The 24404-nt window shown below is 58.9% G+C and overlaps 1 protein-coding gene across 1 annotated transcript; it reads left to right on the top strand.

The window, feature by feature from the left end:
* Positions 1–542: 542 nt before the first annotated feature.
* Positions 543–24328, top strand: SH2D3C (SH2 domain containing 3C). Its single transcript, XM_030961250.1, is given in 12 exon segments — positions 543–608; positions 2590–3244; positions 7653–7692; positions 17717–17845; positions 18125–18570; positions 20212–20336; positions 20597–21174; positions 21415–21530; positions 21705–21876; positions 22589–22700; positions 23318–23524; positions 23643–24328. Coding segments are annotated over 12 exon segments (2796 nt in total). The 5' UTR covers positions 543–568; the 3' UTR covers positions 23819–24328.
* Positions 24329–24404: the final 76 nt, after the last annotated feature.

Below are 24404 nucleotides of genomic sequence, written 5' to 3'. Positions count from 1 at the left end.
CCAGAAAGAGAGAATGGCTGGTGGGCAGTGCTCCTGCTGGCAGCGATGCCACCCGGCTCTCACCCCACAGGGGCTGAGCACCAGGTGGGCATGGCAGAGTCCTGTCTGCAGGGCGGGAGCCTCACCCACAGAGCTGGCAATGGGGCTCACCCACACGGCCGTCACACTCCTCTGGGGCTGCCACCTTCTTCCATGGGGCTGCCACCCTCCTTTAGGGCTGCCACCTTCCTCTAGAGCCAGCACCCAGAGGTTTTTGGTTGTGCACATCTGGCAGACATCCCCAAACCGGGGTGCAGAGGTGGCTCTTGAGCAGCCAGGCAGGTGCGAGCAGCCACGGGGAGTGCAGGAGCTGTGGGGACAGCGTGAGGGAGGGCAGGGACAGCAGCAGGAGCAGAGGAGAGCACTGGGGAGGAACAGGGCAGGGAGCAGAGGAGAGCACTGGGGAGGAAACTGCCGAGCGAGCGATGAGTGACTGCAGGGGAGGCAGGAAGGGAGGAGCGGGCAGGGAAGGGCTTCACAGTTACAGACTTGTCCCTCTCGGTCCCCGCGGCCTCCGAGCAGCGCGGCCATGGCCGAGGGCCAGAAACAACGGGGCTTCAAGAAATTCAGTAAGTGACCACGGGACAGGGAGGGTGGGCAATGGGGTGCTCACCTGGACATCTCGGTGGGTAGGAGGATGTGTGTGAGTTGGTGTTGAGTGTGTGCTCACACGCTCCCTGGGTCATCCCATCCAGGGACGGAGTCATCCCATCCAGGGATGTTTGGAGCTGTGACAGGCTCTGCTCTCGTTAGGAAGCTTGTTGGGGTGAGGGGCTTTGGAGCTTTCCATCCCCAGGACTGGGTGCTGGCTCAGGAGCTGGGTGCTGGGACTGGGACCACTTTGCTGCAGCCCAGCCCTGTGCTGGATGCTGGGATGTGACTAGAGGGATGCACAGCAGGGTTTGGGGGTCTTCACTCCTTAAATCACACCCTTCAGGGTGCATGGCTTGGGTACAAGCTGGTGCTGGGGGCCAGGGGTGGCTAGGAGCCTCACCCCAGGGTGCTCCTGCAGCACAGGGATTGGGGTGACACAGAGGAGCCGGGGAGGGAGCCTGGGAATGGATTCCCACTGGCTCTTCAGGGAGGAAGTGCTTGATACCCACCGGGAGTGAGCTCTGCACTTTCTCACAGACCTCAGCACAGACCTCAGCTTTCCCCCGAGCCCCGGGGGGAGGCTGCAGTGGCCTTCACCCCATTCCCAGCACTGGCTGTGCTCTCTTGCATTCCTGCCGCGGGGCTGGCGCCAGAGGGGGGCCAGTCCCTCCCCTCCCCCGGGACCCCTGCACTGGCCAAACACACGGCCCCATCCCAGCTGGGATTTTCCTTTGTGGTGGAGTGCTGGGGAAATGGGGAAAATCCCCAGCGCTGCCTTTCCCACCTGTCAGCAGCCCCAGGAGCAGCAGGTAGCAGAAGATGCTTGGACTCCAAGGGGATGCTTAGCACAAAGTAGTTTTGCCTTTAACTGCACTCAGGCCATGATGTTCCTGCCTCGCAGAGGGGCTTTTGGGATGCAGCCCCCTGTCCAGCTGCAGGGATGCCCTGCAGAGCCCATGGGTGGAGAGTGGAGGTGAGATCAAGAGCTGAGCAGCCTGGGACACCGGGGTCCTTGCTCAGCACCTCTGCAATGTGGAAATCCAAGGGCTGAGCAGCCTGGGACACCCCGGTCCTTGCTCAGCACCTCTGCAATGTGTCGCTTCCGGCCGCGGCAAATCCGCCGTGCTTCACAGAGCCCCAGGGCAACAACAACATTGCAAAAGCCCCGGAGGCACCCAGGGAAGCGCTGCTCAGCAGCACTGCAGCCACAGGCTCGCTCACCCCGAGTGCCCAAGTGCTGACACCGGCACCATCCAGACACTCGGAGCTGAGCTGGGGCTGAGGTGTGAAATGCAAAGCCGCCCCCCGGAGTTATAAATACTTCTCTGGTGAACATGTTCGTGCTCAGTACTTGCAGGTGGCAGCTGGAGCAGGCGAGGGGCTGGGTGAGGAAGTGGGGAGGTTATCTCCCGCCCGCAGCAGCTCCGGCCCGTGGCTGGTTCCTGCTCCACCGTGCTGGCGAGACATGCACATGTGGGCAGGTCAGGCTATGCAGGACCCCCATTCCCTGGGGAGATGCCGGGTGTCCCATTCTTGCATCCTGCAGGGCTGCCCTGAGGCTGTGGGGATGGGCACAGCCCTCCCAGAGCCCCCTGGAGGAAGTAGGCAGGCAGAAATCATTTCTAGAGTTGCCTGCTCACGGGGTTGGGTGTTTCCTCCACCCCTCAGCTGTGGTGGGAAGATGCAGCTGCTAGATTTGCCAGGCACAGGAGACCTTCTGCTCCCCGAGGGACCAGGGCAAAGTTCCCAGGTTCCCAACAGAGATGCCTCAAGCAGCATCTTACACACCTCAGAGCAGAGGGATGCCATGCCGAGCTGGGCCTGCAGATGTGGGTGTAACACAAGGCTGCATAGGCCCCATGCCCACCCCAACACAGGACCAGGGGCTCTGGGACCCCCCATCATCACACTGTGCCAGCAGTAACCCCACACTCATCATTCTTTTCTCCTTGCCAGAGTTTTTCAAGTTCAAAGGCTTCGGGAGCCTGAGCAGCATCCCCCGCTCCTTCACCTTCCGGCGCGCCTCTGTGGACCCCAGCTCTCCTGACAGTCTCAGACATCATCTCCCACCTCCCCATGGCTTCCTGGGAGAGCCCTTTGACAGCACCCAGGATGATCTCAACACCGTGCCCAAGAGCCCTGGCCCCTATGCCCAGTCATCGAACATGTACTCCCACATGGGCACCATGCCCAGGGTCAACCTGGGCAAGGCAGGGAAGAGCCTGGGCAAAGACAAAAGTAGCCAGAACTGCTGGGAGAAAGGGACTCCCAACAACAAAACCCCCCAGACAGCCCTGGTCCCCTCAAGCCTCAAGTGCCCTGAGATGTCCAGCACCCCTGACCCTGGCACAGACTCACCCTCCGCTGCTGGAGAAGCAGAGCAGGAGGAGGAAAAAGCTGAACCTGGGGACACCATGGGGGCAGCAATGGCCAGGAGAGACCAGGAGCCTGTGGGAAATGTCTCCTGCCCTAGGACAGAGGCATCGAGCTCCAGCCTGGCTCCAAACCCCAGCCAAACCACAAGCTCTGACACAGCAGCTGGAGCAGAGACCAGTGATGGGGATCTGCTGGAAAAGGGACAAGAGCATCCTGACAAGATCTCCCCAGACAGGTATAGCCCTTGGGGTTTGCTCTGCCTTCTGCTAAGACCCCCCTTTTGCCCCTCCAGTGCAAGAGGAGGGGGCTGGGACAAGCCAGGGTCACTGCAATGTCCCCCCGTGCCCACAGTGCCAGCGGGATGCACCTGGCCGGTGGGACAGCACAGCTGGAGCGTGCTCAGGTCAGCGGCTCCATGGGAACGAGGTTTCCTGTGGGATTTCTGCTCCCTCCTGTTTCCGGACGGGGTGGAAACATCTCGCAGCCCCGCTCTGCACCAGGCATCTCTTTGTCCTGCGGCGGCCGCGTTCCAGCACCGGGATGTGCTGCTGCGGAGAGCTCACACCAGCACTGTTACAGCCTCCTCCTCCTCTCACTCTCCTCTTTTCCACCACCTCTGTCCTCTCCCCCTCTGCCGAGCAGCATTGCCTTCCCCAAGGCACGGGGGCAAATCCTGAAACCAGACACTCCGTCCCCATTTCATCAGTAAACCCCCACTCTGGGCACAAATCCCCCACTCCAGGCACAATCTCCCCCTCCGGGGGAATTTGGAGGTTCAGCCCTCTGAGATGACGGATGGATTTTTTTGAGGTTTTGACCGCAGAATCAGTCAGAGGGATTTTTATCTCCCAGCCCCGGGGCATCTCTGGGCATAAGGGGCCAATTGCGACCCCAGCCCAGCAGGGTGTGCGGGACTGGGGGACACAGGCAAAGGCGACTCCAAATTTCTCCCGAAAACATTTCTCCCTCTTTCCCTGGCCTGACTCTCCTCTCTGTGCACTCCAGTGGCCCCTGATGTCCCTGCTTCCCCTGCACCGCCCCAGGGCCGGGGGCTCCTTTTCCTGACACTGAGCGTTCCGGAGCTCCGGGTGGTCCCGGCAGCGGGGTGAGGAGGAGAAATCCGGCGGTGGGAGCCGACCAGACATTCCTGTTGGCCCGAAGGGTGGGCCGGAGGAGGGCCGGGACGGGAAGGAGGAGGGTCCGCCACCGCCTTGCGCGCCCCGAAGTCGCGGCGCTCAGTGCGAGGCGGGAGAGCGCGGGAGAGCCGCTCCCCATCCCCGGGCACGGCGCTTGCTGCATCCCCAGGGCCGATGACAGCGCTGGGCAGGAGGTTTCCCACCCTGGGACAGGGCAGGTAAGGGGTCCTGGCCACCCGGCCACCCCTCGCACCCCGGCACAGCGGAGGGGATGGGGAGGGAGAGGCTGCGAAGGGCTTTGCTTGGGGCGGGCACAAAACTTGGAGGCAGATACCGGAGCTGAGCCCTGCTCGGGTGCCGAGGCCCCCAGCCCGAGGTGGTGTTTGCTCTGGGAAAGAGCTGCTGGAACCGCACCAGGGGCTGCGGCCAGGGGCTCGGAGGTTTGGGGGGCAGCTGGCGCTGCCGCATCCTTCGGTGGGCACAGAGTGCCAGAGAGTCCCCAAGGAGGCTGCAGAGGGCTCACCCAGACCTTGTGTCTCCCAGAAATTCCTTAGATCCCAAGCCAGTGTGGCTGGGAGCCAAGCAGCAGTGGGACATGGGTGGGTCACGTGGGTGTCTTGAATCTGGGGAATGGGTTCCAAAAAATTGGGGACCAGATGCATTTTTGCATTCTGTGGGGCTTCCCCGATGACGGGTGTGGCCTTGCTGCTTGCCAGGGAAACTGAGGCACGAGGGTGACCACAGCAGGTCTTGGCATCAGGATTATTTCTGCTGCTCCACACTCTAACCAGGAGCCCCTGCCACAGCCCCTGGCTCAGGGAGCAGCCGTGTGCCAGAGCCATCCCAAGGCCAGGCCCTGCTGTGGGGCGGGGGGGAGGAAGTGGGACCGGGATAAAGCTGCGCCCCAGCCCTTCCTCCTGTGCAGGCACATCCCTGGGCTTGGGGACAGTCTGTTCCTGCCAGGCCATGCCAGCAGCATTTTCCCTGGGGGGGGAAACAAATATGGCCCTGGAGCACATTTCCACCTGTCCCCCCAGAGTATTTCTGGTGAGGACAGTCCCCAGAAGAGGGTGGGTGAGGATGCTCCTGCGCAGAGGGCTTTCCCAGAATCAGGCCTGTGAGGGGGGGAGCTGTGCTGCTGTGGGACGGGGAGTGGCAGGCAGCCCGTGGAGTGCTCCGAGCGAGGCGGTGGCCGTGACTCCGGCAGGGACACGCTGACTAACGGGAGGTGGCCGCTGGCAGCTCCCAGGGCGGACGTGACTCGGTTTCCCCGTGCGTGGCCGTGCACAGGGCAGGGGAAACGCTGCTTCCCGCAGGCACTGCCTGACACTCCCTGCACTGCCAGCCAAAACCTCCCTAGAGGCAGCTCCACAGAGGGGGAAACTGAGGCACAGTGCCCAAATTTGGTTCCCCTGGGGTACAGCCTGCACCAGTGTCCAAGGAAAGCAGAGCTCAGGCTTCAAACCAGGGCTGGACTCACAGGATCCAGCCTGTTCCCAGCAGCCAGCCCGGAGCTTGGCGCATCTGAGAGTCGTGGTGATGCCTTCCCGAGCCCAAAGGGAGCAGCCACCCCACCAAGCCCCCATTCCCCAGTTCCATTGCTGCAGCTCTGGGTCTCAGCAGCTCAGCCACGGCCGCACTCCAAAGGCAGCCCTGGAATTTCTCCCAGGCTCTCGTCTGCCCCCAAAAATGCCGTTTCCTCCAGGAATGTACAGAACCAGGGGGGCTGCGGTCCCAGCTGCTGCCCTTCCCCGGCGCAGGGGCCTCTCCTGCCCGGGCTCTCCAGCGTCTCCCAGCTGCTCCCATGCTCCCGACTTCCTGCCCAGAGGCCCCCCGTCCTCCTGCCGGTTTTTCTCACGGCTCTCGCAGCACCAGGCAGCTCTGCAGCGTGTGAAGGGCAAACAGGCTGGAGAGGCAGCGCCGGGGTGGGCAGGCAGCCCGCAGCTGCCCGGGGGAGTCTGCATCCATCCCCGCTCCCAAATGCTCTGCTATTTTCTTCACTTCCAAAAAAGTGCGGGCTTGATTTCCAGCCCCTTTTTCCCCCCTCCCAAGCAGGACACCAAGGGATGTGGTCTGCAGTGTGGGCTTGGGGAATCACAGAATCGCTAAGGTTGGAAAATACCACGGAGATTGAGTCCAAAAGTCAACCCGGCCGTGCTGTGTTCACCAGTGAGCCGTGTCCTTAAATGCCGTGTTCGAGGCAGGGGAAACGCTGCTCCCACAGGCACTGCCTGACACTCCCTGCAGACCCCTCTGGCAGCCAAAACCTCCCTGGAGGTAGCTCTACAGAGGGGGAAACTGAGGCACGAGGTGCCCATCCACACATTTTTTAAAGACTTCCAAGGGTTCCAGAAGTGGGAATTGTCTTCTGGATGGTTGGACACTACAAGGGGCTGATGTAGACTCTGTCACAGCCCGCTGTAATGCCGTGGGCAATGTCCAGTGGAAAAATGTCTGGCAGTGGTTGCCTCTGCTGTCCCTGCTTCCCTTTGGGGAGGCCACCAGGCACCACCTTCCACCTGGAGAGAGCCCACAGAGAGGAATTTGGCTCCCCAGGGCTGCTCCCAGTGTGGGTCTCGGAGAGAAGTTGTGTGCAAGACCCTCAGCAGTTTCCCGTATGTGTCTGACGTATGTGATCCTTCCTGCCAGGAAGGGACATCCCAGGTCTATGATGACCTTGGATTTGGTTATTCCTTAGTTGCAGCTGCCTGTCCTGGTGTGGCAGCCTGCCATCCCCAGGCCCCTGCTGCTGCCTTGTGCCCAGGTGAGCAACCTTGGCAAACAGCAGGATGTCCATTCTGAAGCTTGGCACTGGGGAGGCAACAGGTTCTGCATTCTGGTTAAAGACATCTGGATTTTTGTATTTTATTCCGAAAGGTGAGACCTCAAGGTAGCACATCCCAGCTCAGGCTGTTAGAGCCTCTCTCCTTTTGAACTCTCTGTTCCCCTGGGACCCTTCCATATGGACACCTATCTGGACCTATAAGAGCATGAAAAGCAGTCCCAGTCAGGACATCACAGTTCAGACCTAGCTTTGGTGGGAGTTTGAATTCTGTACAAAGCCATAAAGTCAAAAATGCTTGTCTGGGCGGTGTGTCCCAACATCTGCCTACTGGGAATGCAGTTCTGCCAGGACACAGGGCCCCCTACCTGGCCATGGATCCCCCAGCACTGTGACCTGCGGGGACCCCAGCCTGGCTGCTGAGTCTCCCTGGTTCAGCTCACACGGTCCCAAGCCGATTTGGGGCGAGATCCTCTAAAAAGGCTTCATTCTCCCCTGATCGCATTAGGGAGGATAAGCCCTGTGCTGAGAGTGGGCACAGAGCAGGCAGGAACAGTGCTGGGGCCCTGGGAGCCTCTCCCAAAACCATGGCCATGCTCTTGGCACCGTGGCAAGACAAGGGGCACAGACCCCAGCTCCCCCAGCTGTGCCACCACTGCCTTCGACCTGCATGTCACAACTTACTGCCCTTTCTTATGTATTTTTATTGTTCCTCTTCCTTTTAGCCACCACGATGGCCTGGAGTCTGGCAGTGAATACGTGAAGGTAAGACACAAAGTGTGATCACATCCTGTCCCAGCTGGGTGCCAGGGGTGGAGAGGGGATGGTGGCCCTGGAACTGCCCAGGCCTTACACCAGCAAGCTGCTCAGTTCTGCACCCCTCCTCCCATCTGGGCTCTCTCTTTGCCCCTGGAAGATATTTCTGGCAAGGCCGGGGAAGACAGAGGAGACACAAACCCTACGTGGTCGCCCCAGTGCTGTTCCCACAGGAGCTGCTTGCGTTTCATGTTCCCAGATCCTTGTGAACGCCCACAGACGCAGCCTCCTCCCTCCGCCCCCACGTAAAGAAACGGAAGGGTTTGAGCCACTTTCGTGGCTGTCACATGAAAGTTGGTGTAAATCTCTCCAAATCTTTTGCTTATCCTCCAGCAAACTATTAACATTCCTGAGGACTCTTCATGTCTGGCCAGAAATTCATTAGTGAGGCGCCCGGCTCTGGAGGAGAGCGGCCCTTTTGCAGGAGGCTGCTGGCACGGTGGGGCAGGCACAGAGGAGTGGTGGCAGGGGTGCTGTGAAGTTTGGGCACAAAGCATTGAAACCCCCTGAAGTGGCAGGGTGGGCACTTCCATGGCATGGCCTTTGGGGTGTTTGTTTAAGGAGAGTTGGAGCTTCCTGAGTCCAGTTGCCCAGTGGGGATCTAATCTAGTCTGCCACTGGGCAGATGGGGTTCTTGAGAAGTGACTTGGGGTGCCCAGCTTGGGTGGTCTCATTAGCACAGAGCCCCTGCACCTTCATTTTTTTGGACTTGGGGCTCCTGGTGGTGGCTGTAGCCAGACATGGAAATGTGGGAACCCCATGTGGCAGCACCAACTGGCAAACTTGGGAGAGAGCTGGCTGGACCCTGAGCTCATCTGCTGCTTCCAACAGGGGTCACGTCCCTGCACATCCATCCCTGGGGCTAATGAGGACCCCACATGTCGAGCCTGGCACTGGCAGCCTCTGGGCAGTGGGGTCAGATGAGGTTTTTGTTGTGTAGCAGAGTGACCCTGCGGGTGGGATGCTCTTCTCTCTGTGCCCTTAAGCCATGTGGGACTGGCAGAATGGGAGCTCACAGGGCTGGAATGGGACCTGTGCCAGGACAACAAAGCTCTGACTGGGCGTATTGGGTCTGGCTGTGATGTAGTTCATTTTCCCCTGCAAAGCCAATACACTGGCCTCTGCAGGGCAGGGCCCTGGTATGGGGACCTCAGAATATGCAGAGAAACTCCTGCTCACACAGGCAAGTCCTGTGAGGGCAAGGAGGGGGTGAGGGGAGGAACAGAATAATTGGGGGTGTTTTCCCTGGCATTGTCAGTGTGTGCACCCAGAGATGGACACATTTTATGGCTCATGATTTAATAGACTGAAACAATGCAGGTGGGGAGCAATGGATGTGGCTCTGCCTTTGGGATCAAATACTTTCTGGTGAGCCAGGAGAATTTCCTACCATCCAGTCAGATCCCAGACCTGAGCTATCTGGCCTTTATTTCTCATCCATCCCTGTGGTGTCCAGAAACAGCCCACGGGCTGTGATTTATACACCACTTCCCTTTGGTCAGAGCAGCAACTGATGGCTGCAGTGACAGCAGCTATTTTAGTCAAGTCAGTAATTATCCAGAGTGTGAGTGACCGGGATGACAGGGACACTCCAGCTGATTGCAGCGCTGTGCCTGGCTGCCAGCCCGTGCAGCTGCAGGGTGCTCAGCACCCAGCAGTGTTCAGCCCCAGATCCTGCTGTGCCTGCCTTTGGGGCAAGGGAGGATGGGGCTGGGATCTGCCACTGGTGTTGGTGTAGCTGGGAGGGAAACAAGCAGAGGGGAAACACTGGTGAGGGGTGAGCAAAGGAAAGACAGGAAGAAAAGAGCCGGTGAAGGAGAGGGTCAGAAAGAGGGAGAGGATGTGTTGCAAAACCCCCATGAGCAAAAGCTGACAATCAGGTCTGTGTCCAGGTGGGCACCAAGGATCTGCCAAACATCAGCCCTTGAGCTTCAGCTGCAAAACGGCCAGGGCTGGTGCTCCTATCACCAAGCCTGGCCTGATTGGACGTGTAACCGGGAGCTAGAGAGGGTTGGAAAGCCAGGATCAATAAGCACTTGGTAATTAATGTGCTTTAATAATAGCCTAAGGGCTGCTATTTCCAAGCTGCCTGGGGATCTGCACACCCAGCTCTCTCTTTCAACATCCCAGCCACCCCAGCTTTGCCCTTTGTGCAGGTGAAGGAGCTGCAGAAAGATGTTACCCGTCAGGAGAGCAGCAAGCAGTAAAGCTGTCACATGTCCTGTGAGAGCTCAGTCAGGGATTTTCAGCTTCCCTGTGAGGAGGGGCAGCACAGTCACAGCTGGAGGACTTCACCCTGCACCTCCTCCTCATGGGGAGAAGCTCCATCGCAGGGGAGAAGCCCTGGCAGGAGGATGATTCACTATTGCATCTTTTTGGAGCAGCATGTCCCTGCACAGTGCCATCTGCTCTGTCCCCAGGCAGGAGGCGAGGAGGAGAGTCCCTGCCCATGCTGGTGGGGCTGCAGGCACCCGTGGGACCCGCGTGGGACCTGCTGCCCCATGTTCCCTGCCCCCAGGCTGTGTGCTGCCACCAGTTCTCCCATGCCTCAGCCCTGTCCTGCTGTTCAGCCGTGCTGCTCTCCTGTCTCCTCTCTCCCCTGCAAATCCAGGGGCAGAGTGAGAGCCCGGCCAGCGCCTCTGAGCTCTTTGTTCTGCGCAGAAGGGCTGCTTGCTCAAGCAGGGACCTGTATCTCATCAGCCTCAGATGCTGTCTCCTTGCCTGGTGATGTGAGGGGCTCGTTTGAATTAATTAGCAGCAAGGCTGCAGGGTTCTGTGGTCGGTGGCAGCAGGAATACCTCTCCGAGGTCACAGTGTTGCCTGGGAGGCGTGGGGCTCCTCCTTGGGCCAGGACACGCTTTGCAGATGGGAGGGTGAAGCCCCCAGTTACTGAAGCACAGCCAAATCCAGGCCATGCAGTGCAGGACAGATGTGGAGGGAGAACAGCAAGGTGTAGGTCCCTGTCACTGCCAGGGCTGAGGGAGCCCCTGCCTGTCTCCAGCACAGCTCCCTGCAGTGGGTTCAGGCAGGGTTTGGGGGATTTATTCAAGAGTCAAAGCTAGAGCAATGCTTTGAGTCATCAGTGCTGCCTTGCACATCCCATACGTGATACTGTGGCCTTAATTAAACCGAAGCAGAGCCTTAATTAAACACAAGTCAGAGACAGCCTACACAGGAAACAGGCAGCTGGCTCCCCGCCATGTGAGGTGGGCACTGGTGTATCTCCCAGAAAGGTATCACCATGTAGGAGTGAAGGAAGACAGGATGGGCAATAGGGCACAAGGCTGCCCCTGACCCACAGGCATCACTTGGGAGAGCAGGCAGAAAAGGGGTGCTGGGTCCCCTCAGGGTGTCTGATCCCCTCAGAGGAGCTGAGTCACCTCAGAGGAACCAGTCCCACTCAGGACACGGTAACCGGGGTGCCGGTTCCCTTCGGGGATGCCCGATGCCCTCAGAGGTGCCGGTTCCCTTCAAGGCACAGGCAGCCGGGGCGCCTGATGCCCTGAGCGATGCTGCTTCCCTTTGCAACATAGGATTGCCGGTTCCCTTCAGGGGTGCCCGATCCCCTCAGGGATGCCTGTTCCCTTTGCGACATGGGAGTGCCGGTTCCTCTCGGAGGAGCCGGTTCCCGTTCCCCTCAGAGCACAGGCAGCGGGGGTGCCCGATCCCCTCAGGGATGCCGGCTCCCTGTGTGCCATGGCAGCGTGGGTTCCCCTCGGAGGAGCCGGTTCCCGGTTCCCCGGCAGGGCGCGGACAGCCGGGGTCCCGCTTCCCCCCGAGGTGCCGCTTCTCGGTTCCCCGGAGCCGGGGCGGCCCCCAGGGGCGGGCCGGGGCGGAGCCGCCGCTCCGTGCCCGCCCCTCGCAGCCGACAAGGGATGAGGTAATCGGGGAAGCGGCTGAAATTGAAGCCCGGCGGCGGCGGCGGAGGCAGCGGCGGTGCAGCCCGGGCCGGGGCAGCCCCCGCCGGGCGCGCCGCGCCATGACGGAGCGGTGCAGCCTGTGGAGCGCCCTGTCCGCGGCCGCCTGCTGCTTCTACCGCGGCTCCTTCATGCAGGTGCAGGTGAGCGGGGGCGGCGGAGGGAGCGCACCGGGGGGAGCGCGCCGGCTGCTGCCCTGCGCTCGGCGCGGTGCCGCCGGGCAGCCGCACGCGTGGGAAAGGCGGCGGGGGCACGGGGAGGGGAAGCTTGCGGGGGATCCCCGGCCACGCACCCGCCGGGGGCTGCTTGGACCCGCGGGAGAGCGAGGGAGCCTCCCCGGGGAGCCCTGCGGTGCCCCCGCTCACACGAAGCTGCTGCGGGCAGCGAGCGCGGGGTGAGCCGAGCGCCGGTTTTGGGGGGCAGAGCTCGGCCCCCCTGCAGCCAGGACCGAGCAGCCAAAGCCACCAGCAGAGCCAGACCAGCGCTTTGACAGGCAGAAAAGTGTCTGCAGGCAGCCCGCACCTGCAGCAGACCTCATGAAGGGGAGCATTTAGCATCCCCCAAAGGTGGCATGTGCCCGGAGCATCACTGAGCACAGGAGGGAGATCGAGCCCAGATGAACACTCAGCTTTTTGGCCCGGGTCTCCATCTCTGTGCTGCACTGCACAGGTCTGACTGGTGGGAGAAAGCTGGGATCCATCTGTCACCTGTCCTGTGGTGGTTCCAGCACTGCCACTGTCTGGGCACAAGTCTAGGTGTCCTATTTTTGGACTCTGGCATTTGCACAAGGGGGACACGGTGGTGGGAATTGGTTCCCTCATTTACTGAGTTTGAGAGCAAAGGTGTTTAGGACTGCAGGAGACAAGCAGGCTCTGGTCTGAAGCACGAGCTGTAGTATGCTGCAAGTTAGAAGGGAGCCGGCAGCCAAGAGAGCTGGCAGTGTTATTCATACTCCTGCTGAGCGAGGTAGGTGCTGAGCTTTAGAGATTATTCTGAGTAAGACGGAGCCCAGGAGCAGCATTTCAAGTCTTGTCATGATTGCGGCTGATCTCAGCGCAAAGCCAGGGATTTTGATTGCTGGTGGGGGTGAAGAGGGAAAAGCAGCAGAGCTTTTTCCACTTGTCCAAAGGCCACTGAGCAGCACGGGGACGTGCCCTTGGGCTGCACATTGCAGGGGGTGAGCGGGTGCTTTCAGCCAGCTGCTGCCACAACAAGGGAGGGACAGGTGAGCATCTGGCTCTCGTGCAGGGATGTGAGAAGGGATGAAGGGCACTCCATCCCAACCCCAGAAAGAGTTAAAAGTGAAGCCCTAAGTGCTCACCTGGCTCTGCCAGATCTTTCACCATCTATTTGTGTCCAAGCGTGCCCAGCAAACACACACTGAAGTCCCCATGAATGACTGGAGCACTTCCAGCTGACAGCCGCATCCCTGCTCACCGCCAATGGCGGTGCACCCAGCCTGGGAAGCACTGACATCATCTCTGGCCAATAGCAGCTCCGAAAAGGGATGCAGCAGCAGCCGCTGCCGCCGTCTTGGAGTGAGATAAGTAAAATATAGATGGATGGAAATGTGTGTATACACACACACACCATCACTGCATTGGAGACCTGCTCCCCCAGGGTAGCAGTAGCAGCATACTCCACCACCCTGCCACACAACCTGGGGTGCTTGTCCCACCTTGGAGCACCCAGATGTTCCCGGCCATCAACCCCAGCTGCACCCCACCCCTGCCAGCAAGATAGAATTGCTCCAGAGCTGCCACAAAGGAGCACAGGCAAGGAGAGAGGAGACCATGAGGGTAGCCAGGACCAGTCCTAGGCAGGGCTTTGAACTCCAGAACAAAGATCTTGAGCCAAGATCTGCCTTCAGTGGGGACTGATGGAGATGTGACATAACCAAGAGATGCCTTCGGTCACCTATGGGGTAGGCAGATGCCTTCTCAGAGGCCATTTAGGTTCCTAGTCTCATTGCAAGAGAGAACAGAGGAACAAGGGTTTTCTTTTCCATATGGATATCAAGATCAGCAGGACAGACTGGCTCACAGCAGGACATGCAAACTGAGAGCAAGCCCATAACAACCTGGGCATTGTTTGTGGTGGGATTTTCTCATGGTCAGGCAGGGTGGAGTAATCATTTTTGGGTGGTGGCTGGACTGGTAAGTGCAGCAGCCCTGCATCAGGCAGGCAGAATGGTTCTTGGGTTTGCCATGATGATGCAAGGATGTTTGCTCCAAAACACATCACTGAACTAGCCCATTGCCAGGTGTGGAGGAGGCAGAGAAGACCCCTCATGCAAGTCTGTGGCTTTCCCCAGACACCTATTCCCAATGGCTTGTTACTCCATTCCCTCACAGTTCTGCTTCCCAGGCTCCAGAGCTGCTCCAGCAGCCAGAGCAGGGGTGGAGAACTCCAGAAGGAGCTGGGATTTCCCTAGCCAGGGTCCCAGCACAGGGTAGGCAGCATGAGCAGGAGGGAGAACAGATGTGCTTGGTGCCTTGGGGTTAGTCAGATGTTATCAGCAGGGTGGGGTGTGAGTACACCTTGCTCTCCAAGCTGACTTCATCCTCATCTGCAACTCCTCCAGGTTGGGAGGGAAGAGCAGGAAAGCAGAATGGAAATCACTCCAGTTTCATAAGATTACCTCTGCAAGCATAGAAAGCCAAATGCCAGCCTTTGAAGCTCTCCTTAGAGCAGGCAGAGTGACAGCTGCTGGTTTTATACACACCACAGGCATCAGCACCCTCCATCCCTGCAGCTCTTGCCCTTCCACTACCAGCTCCAGTCCTTGCCACTCAGCTGGAAGCACGTCCTCCATCAAGAAAGCAGCACAGCGTGTCAGGGAAGCAGGCAGGGATGGAGAGCCTCAGGAATTGCCTTCTCATGGCAGCTTCCCCATTGCATGGCTGCTCCAGAGAATTCCCCAGCCCCAGGACTGTGAAACAGCCCATGGGGGCACTCTCCTTTCTCCAGCCGAGCCAGCTTGGCTGCTGCTTGGGATTCCTCAAGCAAAGCTTGGCATCATCTCTGGCACATTTTGAGCTGGTTTATCTGGTGCGGCTGGTTTGGAGAACCGCTCCAATCCCCATTTTCTCCTGTTTGGCTGCAAGATGCCTCGGGGTCCTTCATGCTGGAGCCCAGCATGAACATGGGATGCTAATGGGAGTCCAGGCTTTTCCCCACACCCAACCCAGAGTGTGCAAGGCCTCACACAGGGCCGTGCATGATGAAATGTTCCCTTGGCACGGGTGAAAGCGCCAAGCATGGCATTTCAGTGGTGCTCAGACATCCGCTCACATCCTGCCAGGCCATGCCATGCCAGGCCGTGCCAGCATCTTGGTACCTGTCCAGCTGGCAGCTGTGAGCCCAGCTCCTCGGGGACACGCTCCCGATGGAGCAGGGGAAGCTCAAGCGCTGCTGGAGGGCTCAGGAGGAAACACGGCCCTGCACAGCACAGCTCATGGGGAGCCCAGCTCCCGCACAAGAGGGGAGCAGACAGGTCATTTTGGCAGCATGTTGGATTAGCATGAGAGACTCACAATAAGGACGTGTCTCAGTTACATCACACCAAGGAAAAGGGCTCCCCGTGATCAGCCCTATGCTGCCTCCCCAGCCAATTTAGCCTGACAGTCACTGCAAGCAGTGGATTCTTGGTGGCCATGCAAATCAACTACTCAGACAAGGAGCTGAAGGGACAGTGTCCTCCACAAGGCTGGAGAAGGTGGCTCCTGACACCCTCTGCTCACAACTAGGCTCCCTCCCCCATCTGCAAGATGCAAAGCCTTCCTTGCCTCTCCCAAACCTCCTGTTCTCTCCTGCTAGCTTAGCTCATGGCTCCTGGCATGGATGCCAGCCAGCTGCTGCCCAAATCTGGGCTTGGAGACACCGGGCACTGCTCAGATGGGCTTGTTTTTGTTACCCTGCACATTTGCATGGGGAGGATTTGGAGGAAAACCCAGATGTACAATGCTGAGCAGAACAGGCACTAATCCCTGCTCCAGGGGTGGTGGGGGGAGAGCTGTAATCCAAACTGCTCCCAGCTCAGCTCTGATGGCTTTCACCTGCACAAACAGCAGAGGTTCCTGGGGGGTCCCTTGATGCCCCCGAGTTTGGGGGGAGCCGTGTCACAGAGAGGGTGCTGCAGGCAAGGGTCCCCCAGCACCCCTCGGCCAAGCCAGGTCTGCTCCGTGGCAATGGATTTGTCACCATGGAAACAGCATCTGCTCGGCCTGGGCCCCCCAGGAGGCAGCTGGACCCCTGCAGCATCCGCCAGCCACCATTTATTTTTAATCGGGCTCAGCAGCACCGGGTGGCTTTGTCTGCAGGAGGGCCCAGAGCAGCAGCAAGTGCTCAGCCCTCGGTCAGGGGGGACAATCCACACATCCCTGCAGCTCCAGACAACAGGACCCTCTCACAGAGAGAATAAATATGGTTGGATGAGCAAGTCAGAGTTCAATACACACTGTTTTCATAGGCTGCTTCCACTCTCCCACCACCTTTGACTTGACAGGAGTTGGGAAGGGAGGAATAAAGGCAGGTCCAGGCTGGTGAGGGGAAGCCCTGGAGAGCACAGTCCAGGGCATAGGCCCTTTGCCACTGCCTCCTTCCATCTCCCTAGGCTGGAGCAGGGTCCCCAGGACAGTGTCTCTGCCTGGTTTGGTGAATGAATGCAGCTACCAGGAGGGATGGAACATCTCCTCTAGGGAAGGAGAGGCCTGGGGTCAGGGTCCTGCTGAGGGACTCCATGGGGTCCCAAGAATGCCACAAGAGCAGTGGGTAAAGGCAGGAGAGCAGCTCAGTTCTCTACACTTTCCCTTGCTCACAACCAGTGGAGGAGCAGAGGGAATCAATACAAGGCACAGAGCATGAGGCACTGGGCAGAGAGGTCAGCTCCAAGGCAAGTCCCTGAGGTGCTGGCGTGGGGCTGCAGCCCCCTGTGCTCTGGGGAACCACACAAGGTCAGCTGTGAGTGCCAGCCTGCTCCTCTGGCAGGGCCAGAGCAGTGTCAGCAGGGCTTCAAGCCCATGCCTGTTCTGGGAGACAATACCAGAATCCTGCCCCAACAGGCACTGGGAGCTGGGCCAGACTTCACCGCCTCCTTACAGCTGCACTGCCACCAGAGGGGAGCCAGGCCACCAGCCACCCTCGCTCCTGGCAGCAGAGGAACAGGGCACCCCAGCAGCCCCACCCAAGCTTTTAGTCCATGGCAGTGGCACACGTATCCCCCTCTCAGGACACCACACATCTGGGATATGGAGGGAACCCAGGAGCCTTGGCTCCCAGGCCCTGCTCCATCATGCAGCTGTGTCAGTGCCACAGCAGGATCACCTCAAAGCCACTGTGTCAAACAGAACTGCCTCATGTGAAGCACACAGGAGCCCCAAACCTGTGCTCACATCCCCTGGCTCCACCATGCCAGCAGCTGCACTCTGGGAATACTGGCCCAGCAGCAGGCAAGGAGGGAGGCAGGCAGGCTCCAGCCAACAGACACATGAAGCCATCATCCCTTATCTCTCCAGGGGAAAGGAGGAGGCAGATTGCATCCTCCCGGCTCAGGTGCACCAGTGCTGGTGAAAGCTAATTTCTAAAAGCTAATTTCAACGCAGAAGGTTCCCTTTACATTTGTCATTACTATGACATACATAAATATGCTGCCATCAGGCTAAACACAGTGAGTTAACCCTTTGAAAGAAGAATTGTGGTAGATATTTAAAGGAGGAGCAATAATGCAGGTTTCCTCCTGAAAGAGTGCTTCTCATGGCAGCTCAGCCCCAGAGATGTTTAAGGAGTTACCATGGGCACACCAGGCACAGGGTGGCCAAGCACGATAGGGATGTGCCACCAGGAGCCCCTCCAAGTGCTCCTGGTGACAGGACCTGGCACATTACCACATCCTTTGCCACAAGCAGTAATCCTCACACACAGCTGAGTTACCTGGCCTCTGGGGACAGTCGTGCTCCTGGCAGGTGCCACAGTCCCCACATGGGGATCCTGCCAGCCCTTCCTTCCCCAGTCCCTGCACTGCTGCACTGCCTGACACTCTCTCTTCTCCTGCACAGTTCTCCAAGGAGAAATACATCCTAGACTCATCACCAGAAAAGCTTCACAAGGAGCTGGAAGAGGAGCTGAAGCTGAGCAGCACCGACCTGCGCAGCCATGCTTGGTACCACGGCCGCATCCCCCGGGAGGTGAGATGGGGAAGGGGGGTGGCTCCAGGCACCCTTCACTTGGAATGTTGTGGGAGGCCACACAGAACCACCAGCCTTTCCTCCTGGGAAACATCTGGTCCAGGGCTTCATTAGCTCTGAGCTGCCTGATTTTGCCACACCAAATGCCCTCTTGTGGCTCAGAGCTGGCGGCAAGGGGAACAACCAGCGCCCCAGATAACACCCCAGCAGAGCATCCCCTCCTGCCCTGTGGTCCATCCAGCCTGGCTGTGGCTGAGCTGTGCCCTGTGCCCCCGACAGGTGTCTGAGAGCCTTGTGCAGAGGAACGGTGACTTCCTGATCCGTGACTCGCTCACCAGCCTGGGTGACTACGTGCTGACGTGACGCTGGCGCAACGAGCCGCTGCACTTCAAGATCAACAAGGTGACGGTCAAGTCCAGCGATGGCCACAGCCATGTCCAGTACCTCTTTGAGCAGGAGAGCTTTGATCACGTGCCTGCCCTCGTGCGCTTCTACGTGGGGAACCGCAAGGCCATCTCGGAGCAGAGCGGGGCCATCATCTACTGCCCCATCAACCGCACCTTCCCCCTGCGCTACCTGGAAGCCAGCTACGGGCTGGCCAACGGCAAGCACGGGGGAGCCCACAGCCCCTCCAGCCAGAAAGGGCACATCAAGAGGAGGAGCATCACCATGACAGACGGTCTGACCGCAGACAAGATCACCAGGGCTGAGGGCTGCCCAACCAGGTGAGTGTGCGTGGTGTCGTCCCAGCTCAGCTGAGCAGAGGATCGGCCTCGGGAATGAGGGAGGGTGTGCTCAGTCCCTGCTCTCTGGGTGCAGAGCAGAGGTTGGAGGTCAGGGGTGGAAGAACCAGTACTCAGCTGGAACTGGGTTTTTCTCCCAGGCTGGCTGCCAGCCATGCTGAGCTACCACAGCAGACACCCAGCGAGCAGACATGACTTTAGCATCTCAGGCCAGAAGCCAGAGAGTGTTTTACAATCACCCAGTCCAGGATTACCAGCATGTCAGGGCTTGTTAGAGCCATGGAGCTGAGCTTTCCCAGGCAAACATGAGAGGAGAGTCACTCCCAGACACCAAGACAGCATTTGTTGTTTGGTTTTGAATGGCCCTTTTAGTTTCAGAGCCCTTTCCATTCAGCATTTGCAGGGAGTTACCAAGCAGGGCTGAAAGCCTGATGGGCAGGAGGAGACTGATGGGTCTGTGCTGATGGAGTCTGCACAGATCCTGGATCACAGCCTTCACAAAGCTGAGCTGTTCACATTAACCTTGGCCAGCTGGGCTTCTCTAGAGGTGGAGGAGGAGACTTCCTTTGTATGGCTCACTTTTGGCCGTCTCAGGCTGCCCAGAGCCCTGCAGGGAAGGCAGGGCCACACACATATCCATCCTCACATGCAGCAGCCAAGGGCAGACCCATCTACCCCTGCCTCCAGCAGGACACAGCCTGTTTTTAAGCCAAGCTGCTTTCTCACCACCCTGACCTTCTGAGCCCAGGGGCAGGGTGAGAATGCACCAGCAGAAAACAGGCAACCAACTGTTATGGCTGGGAAAAGGAAAACACTCAGACTTCCAGAAGAGCCCAGATCCATCAGTCTTTCCTCATCACTCACATTTTCCCCAAATCCCTTATCACCACCACTGCTGTCCCTTTCTCCTCCCACTGCTGAGGCACAGTGCTCAAGACCAAACACATCTCAGCAGCCTAGCCCTCACCTACAGCAGGGAGGGCAGTGAATTACCTGCCATTACTCCTTGCAACCCTCCCTGCACTCAGCAGGTTTTGCAGCTCCATTGACACGCAGTGTTTGCACCAGGCCACGACTTGCTGCCCCACCAGCCCAGGACCTCGTTGCTTGTTATGTAACTTCCCAAGTCCCATTTCCAGGCACTTTCCAGCTCTCCTAAACTCTGGGTCAGAGCAACACCTAACTAGCCCAACACAGCTCCCAGGTAGAAATAGAGTAACACAGTGTTAGATACCACTTTGCAGCACAACCCTAGAAAACAACTGTCCATGACTTCTTTGCTAGATTCACTTCCTCACAGCGCCCTGGAGTGGACCAAGCTCATCCCATCCCAAGCAGTTTGAGTTGGCATGGCATACTGTTGCATTTCTCTGTTCTCCTCTGTAGGACCAGGGTCCCTGCAGGCAGGTGTGTCTCTGATTTATGGGGGTCAGTGGGTAGTGACCCCTTCTGCTCCCAGCTGCTGCAGGGACTGCCTGCTCACTGCTCCAGCTGGGCTTGTAATTGTGGAAGGAGGTGATGATCCAAGGGAGGTGTTGGGGCAGCAAACCCTCATCCCAGCCCCTCTGTGCTTGCCTGGGCCCTGTTTAAGGGACTAACCTGTGTCCTCTGTCCCCTCCCCAGCGTGTCCATGCCCCACCACAGAGACATCATCCGCAACTGTGCTGTCAGTGTGGACCAGATCCAAGACCTGCACTCCCCCATGTCCCCCATCTCTGAGAACCCAGCATCACCTGCCTACAGCACAGGTAGGCATTGCCCTCCATCCCTCTGGGGACAGTGGGGCTGTGGATCAGCCTGGACTTGGCACTGCTGTGATAGGGGGACCTTAGGGACAGGACCTCAGCCAGTCCTGGGCTGCATCATTGTGCAGCTGTCCTGGGATCAGGTGGTTCTGTTTGGGCAGAGGGGTTTTCCCTGAGCCCCATGTCCTGGGCTGCTGCATCTGCAGTCCCTATGTGCGTGTGCATCTTCAGGCTTTGATCAGTGTCCCCTCTGCTCCCTACAGTCACACGGCTAAAGCCACATGCCTGCCAAGCATCTGGAATCACCCCAGCCTCCCCGGTCATAAGAAGGTCCAGCGAGCCCCAGCTGTGCCATGGGAACAGCAGCAAACCTCTTGCAGACCCTGCCCACAGCTCCCACTCCACTCCCTGCCATGGGTACGCCCGTGCCTCCCCCTCTCCCTCGGTGAGCAGCTACAGTGACCCGGACACGGGGCACTACTGCCAGCTGCACCCCAGCTCGCCCATCAGCAGGGACAGGCCAGCCCACGACACCCGGCAGCCACCAGCAAAGAGCTACGTGGAGAGGCTAAAGGTGGAGGAAGGACAGAGAGGGACTGTGGAGAACAGCTCTGGGGAAGCAGAGGCAGGGCAGAGGCTGAAAGCAGAGCTGGACTTCAAGGGCTTTGTGCCCCCCACCATGGAAACAACCTCCTCCTTCAACCCTGCTGCCTTCCAGTCCCTGCTCATCCCCCTAGACAACAAACCTCTGGAGATGACTGTGCTAAAGAAGGTCAAAGAGCTGCTGGCAGAGGTGGACGTGAAGACACTGGCCAAACACATCACCAAAGTGGATTGCCTGGTATGGCCAGGGCCTGGAGGGAGGGATGGGTATTGCTGCCCTCTGATCCATCTGGGCTGGCAGGGATCAGTGCATCCCTGAACACCAGACAACCCTTGAGCATTGGAGCATCCCTGCTGGGCTCTGCCTGGTGTATCAGCCAGGGCAGGCAGGGGCTGGGCTGGGGCAAGAGGCTGCCGAGGGTGCTTCAGCCTCTCCTCAATTAACAAAGCTCTAACCAGCTTTCACCTTCCTTGCCAGGTGGCCCGGATATTGGGTGTGACAGTGGAGATACAGCGGCTCATGGGGGTGAGCTCTGGCATGGAGCTGCTCACCCTTCCCCACGGCCACCAGCTCCGCCTGGACCTGCTGGAACGGTACGGCACAGCCTGGCCAGAGTGAGCCCTCTGGGCTGCCCTGCACGGCCTGCTCCAGCTCCCCTGGCTGCTCCCAGCCTGGCACGGGCCGGGGGAGAGGAGGAGCCCTGTCTAAGCCCCCAGAGCATCCCCCCTCCCTGTGCTGACCCCGCTCTGTGTCTTCCCCCTTGGCAGGTTTCACACCATGTCCATCATGATCGCTGTGGACATCCTGGGCTGCACAGGCAGCACAGAGGAGCGGGCAGCCCTGCTCCACAAAACCATCCAGCTGGCTGCTGAGCTGAAGAGCACCATGGGGAACATGTTCAGCTTTGCAGCTGTAATGAGCGCCCTGGAAATGACACAGGTATGGGGACACTCCTTTAGTGCTCGTGTCCTGGGCTCAGCCCTTGCTCAAAGTGAATCCCTCTCCCTGTGTCCTGCAGGCTCCAAGAGTCACTGGGATGGGTGAAAGGGGAGAATGCCCCGGGTGGGAGGCATGGGGCCACATCCGCTGGGATGCAGGCAGGGAAGGGGAAGAGCCATCTCTCCACAGAGCAGACAGCCTTGTCCCGCCAGGATCCAATTGTTTTTCGGTGGTTGGGCCCTTTGTTTTGTGCTGGGCTGTGTTCCTGGGAGGAAATGAATCTGCCCTCCGGTACAATACAAATCAGTCTCAAGGCTGTGGCAGCAGCATCTCTGGGCCACACTGCTCCCTTTGGAAGATGAAAGGAGATTAAAATTCAATTTTAAATCGAGCCCAGCTGGGAAGTCTTGCTTCCTGCCTGCACAAAGGAGGTGGAATGGTTGCCCCCTCCCTGCATCTCATCTTCAAGGCCGCTGCAACGCAGGAGGTTGCTGTCCTGGGGCACGGGCAGGGGAAGAAATCCTAAGCCCAGCCTCAGTGCCAGAGCTGTGCCGTGTCTGGCCATGAGCACTGGTGAAGGAGGCTGTTTTGGGGAGCATCAGGCACTGTTGTGTGCAAGGCTGGGGACTGTGGATCCAGGGTCAGGCTGTTCTCCCTGGTGCCTGGAAGCTGTGCTGCCTCAGCACCTTCTACCTGCCCCATCTCCTTTCAGATTGCCCGGCTGGAGCAGACCTGGATGGTGCTGAGGCAGCGGCACACCGAGGGTGCAATCCTCTATGAGAAGAAGCTTAAGCCATTCCTGAAGAGCCTGAATGAAGGGAAAGGTAACAGGAGCAACTCTCCTTGTCTCACTTGCTTTCTCCTTCCCACATTTGTCTGGGCACAGCATCACTGTTTGAAAGCTCTGACCCTGTCCCAGCCAGCGCCAGACACCCTCTGGCTGCTGAGCCACACCAGCACTCAGCAGAGCCTGTCTGGCCTTGTTTGCCCCTTCCTTCCCAAGGAAGCATTTCATAACTGAATAAAACCAGCAGCTGAGCCAAACCGTTGTGCTCACATGGCAGTGAGTGCCAAACCAAGGGACAGGGCAGCCAGTTGGAAAGATGAAAAGCCATGTGTCTCTAATGCCTGGTGCCCTGTGGTCTGCAAACCTGCTCCTCATTGCAGCCCTGAGAAATGCAGCCTGAGCATGGCCATCAGCTCTCCCTTCCCAGCACAGCCAAAACCCTGGCTGGGAGGAGCTGCTGTTGGACAAGCAATGGCCCCAGGCACAAACACAGCAGCTGCTGTGTCCAGCTGAGCCTTGAAGCCTCTCCTGGGAGCATGGTGGCAGCCTGGTGTCACGGCAGCATTTGGTCACATGAGCACTCTGCAGGGAGATGGGGAGGGGGACACAGGTCACGAGGCCATGGGGGGGTCCTAAGAGTGCCTCTCTCCCCAGAAGGACCACCCCTGACCAACACCACCTTTCCCCACATCATACCCCTTGTGACTCTGCTGGAGCGGGATGAGGCTCTCACGGAAAGCCCCGAGCCCTGGGAGGCCACTGACAGCGGCGTGGAGGTGGTCATGGCCCACCTGGAGGCAGCACGGATGGTGGCCCACCATGGTGGGCTCTACCACACCAACGCTGAGGTGAAGCTGCAGGGTAAGCAGCAGGGACAGCAGAGCCCCTTTCCCTCTGCCACACCCCAGCACCAGGATGGAGCATCCCACAGGTGCAGGGGGTGCCATCCCAGGGAACTGACTCTCCCTCCCTCTTGCAGGTTTCCAGGGCAAAGCAGAGCTGCTGGAAGTGTTCAGCACCGAGTTCCAGCTGCGGCTGCTCTGGGGCAGCCGTGGGGCTGAGAGCAGCCAGGCTGAGCGCTACGAGAAGTTCGACAAGGTGCTCACTGCCCTGTCCCACAAGCTGGAGCCAGCAGTGCGCTTCAGCGAGCTGTGAACCCCCCCAGCTCCCAGCCTGCATCCCACCAGTGGCTCTGGGGCAAGGGAATGGACCAGGCACCCAGCGTCAGGAGGAGGAGAGATGGCCCAGAAAGGCACAGCCGTGGGTCGGCAATTTTGAGACAAAGAGGAGGAAAAGCAGCCACCTCAAATCTACCACCCACCTCTTCAGGACACAACAAGCCAGGGGTCCACACTGCTACTCTGAAGAGTGGGGACAGTGTCTGGGCCAGCCAGCACTGGCCTCCACACCCAGCCCTGCCGAAGTCTACATGGTGCCCCTCACCTCACCCTTTGGTTTTGTTTTTTTACATCTCCATCTTGCCCACAGCTGCTGGATCCTGTGTGTAAATATATTTTCATGATTACTTCTTGATGTACAGACTTGTGAAGGACAGTCCTTGTTGTAAATAATTAGGCTTATTCATTTTGTCATGTAAATACATGTACATATCTCATGGGTTTGGTTCTTACATACAATAAACTTTTATCCCGTTCCTCAAGGGGACCCCCCTGTCCTGTGGATGTCCTTTAAAGGAGCCCCCCTTGGGGAGCAGAGCGTGGGAAGGGCTGATGGGGGGAAT

This window comes from Camarhynchus parvulus, chromosome 17 (assembly GCF_901933205.1).
Source record: "Camarhynchus parvulus chromosome 17, STF_HiC, whole genome shotgun sequence".
Lineage (NCBI taxonomy): Eukaryota > Metazoa > Chordata > Aves > Passeriformes > Thraupidae > Camarhynchus > Camarhynchus parvulus.
The sequence above is the reverse complement of the archived record's forward strand: the minus strand, read 5'-3'. Positions and strand labels throughout refer to the sequence as shown.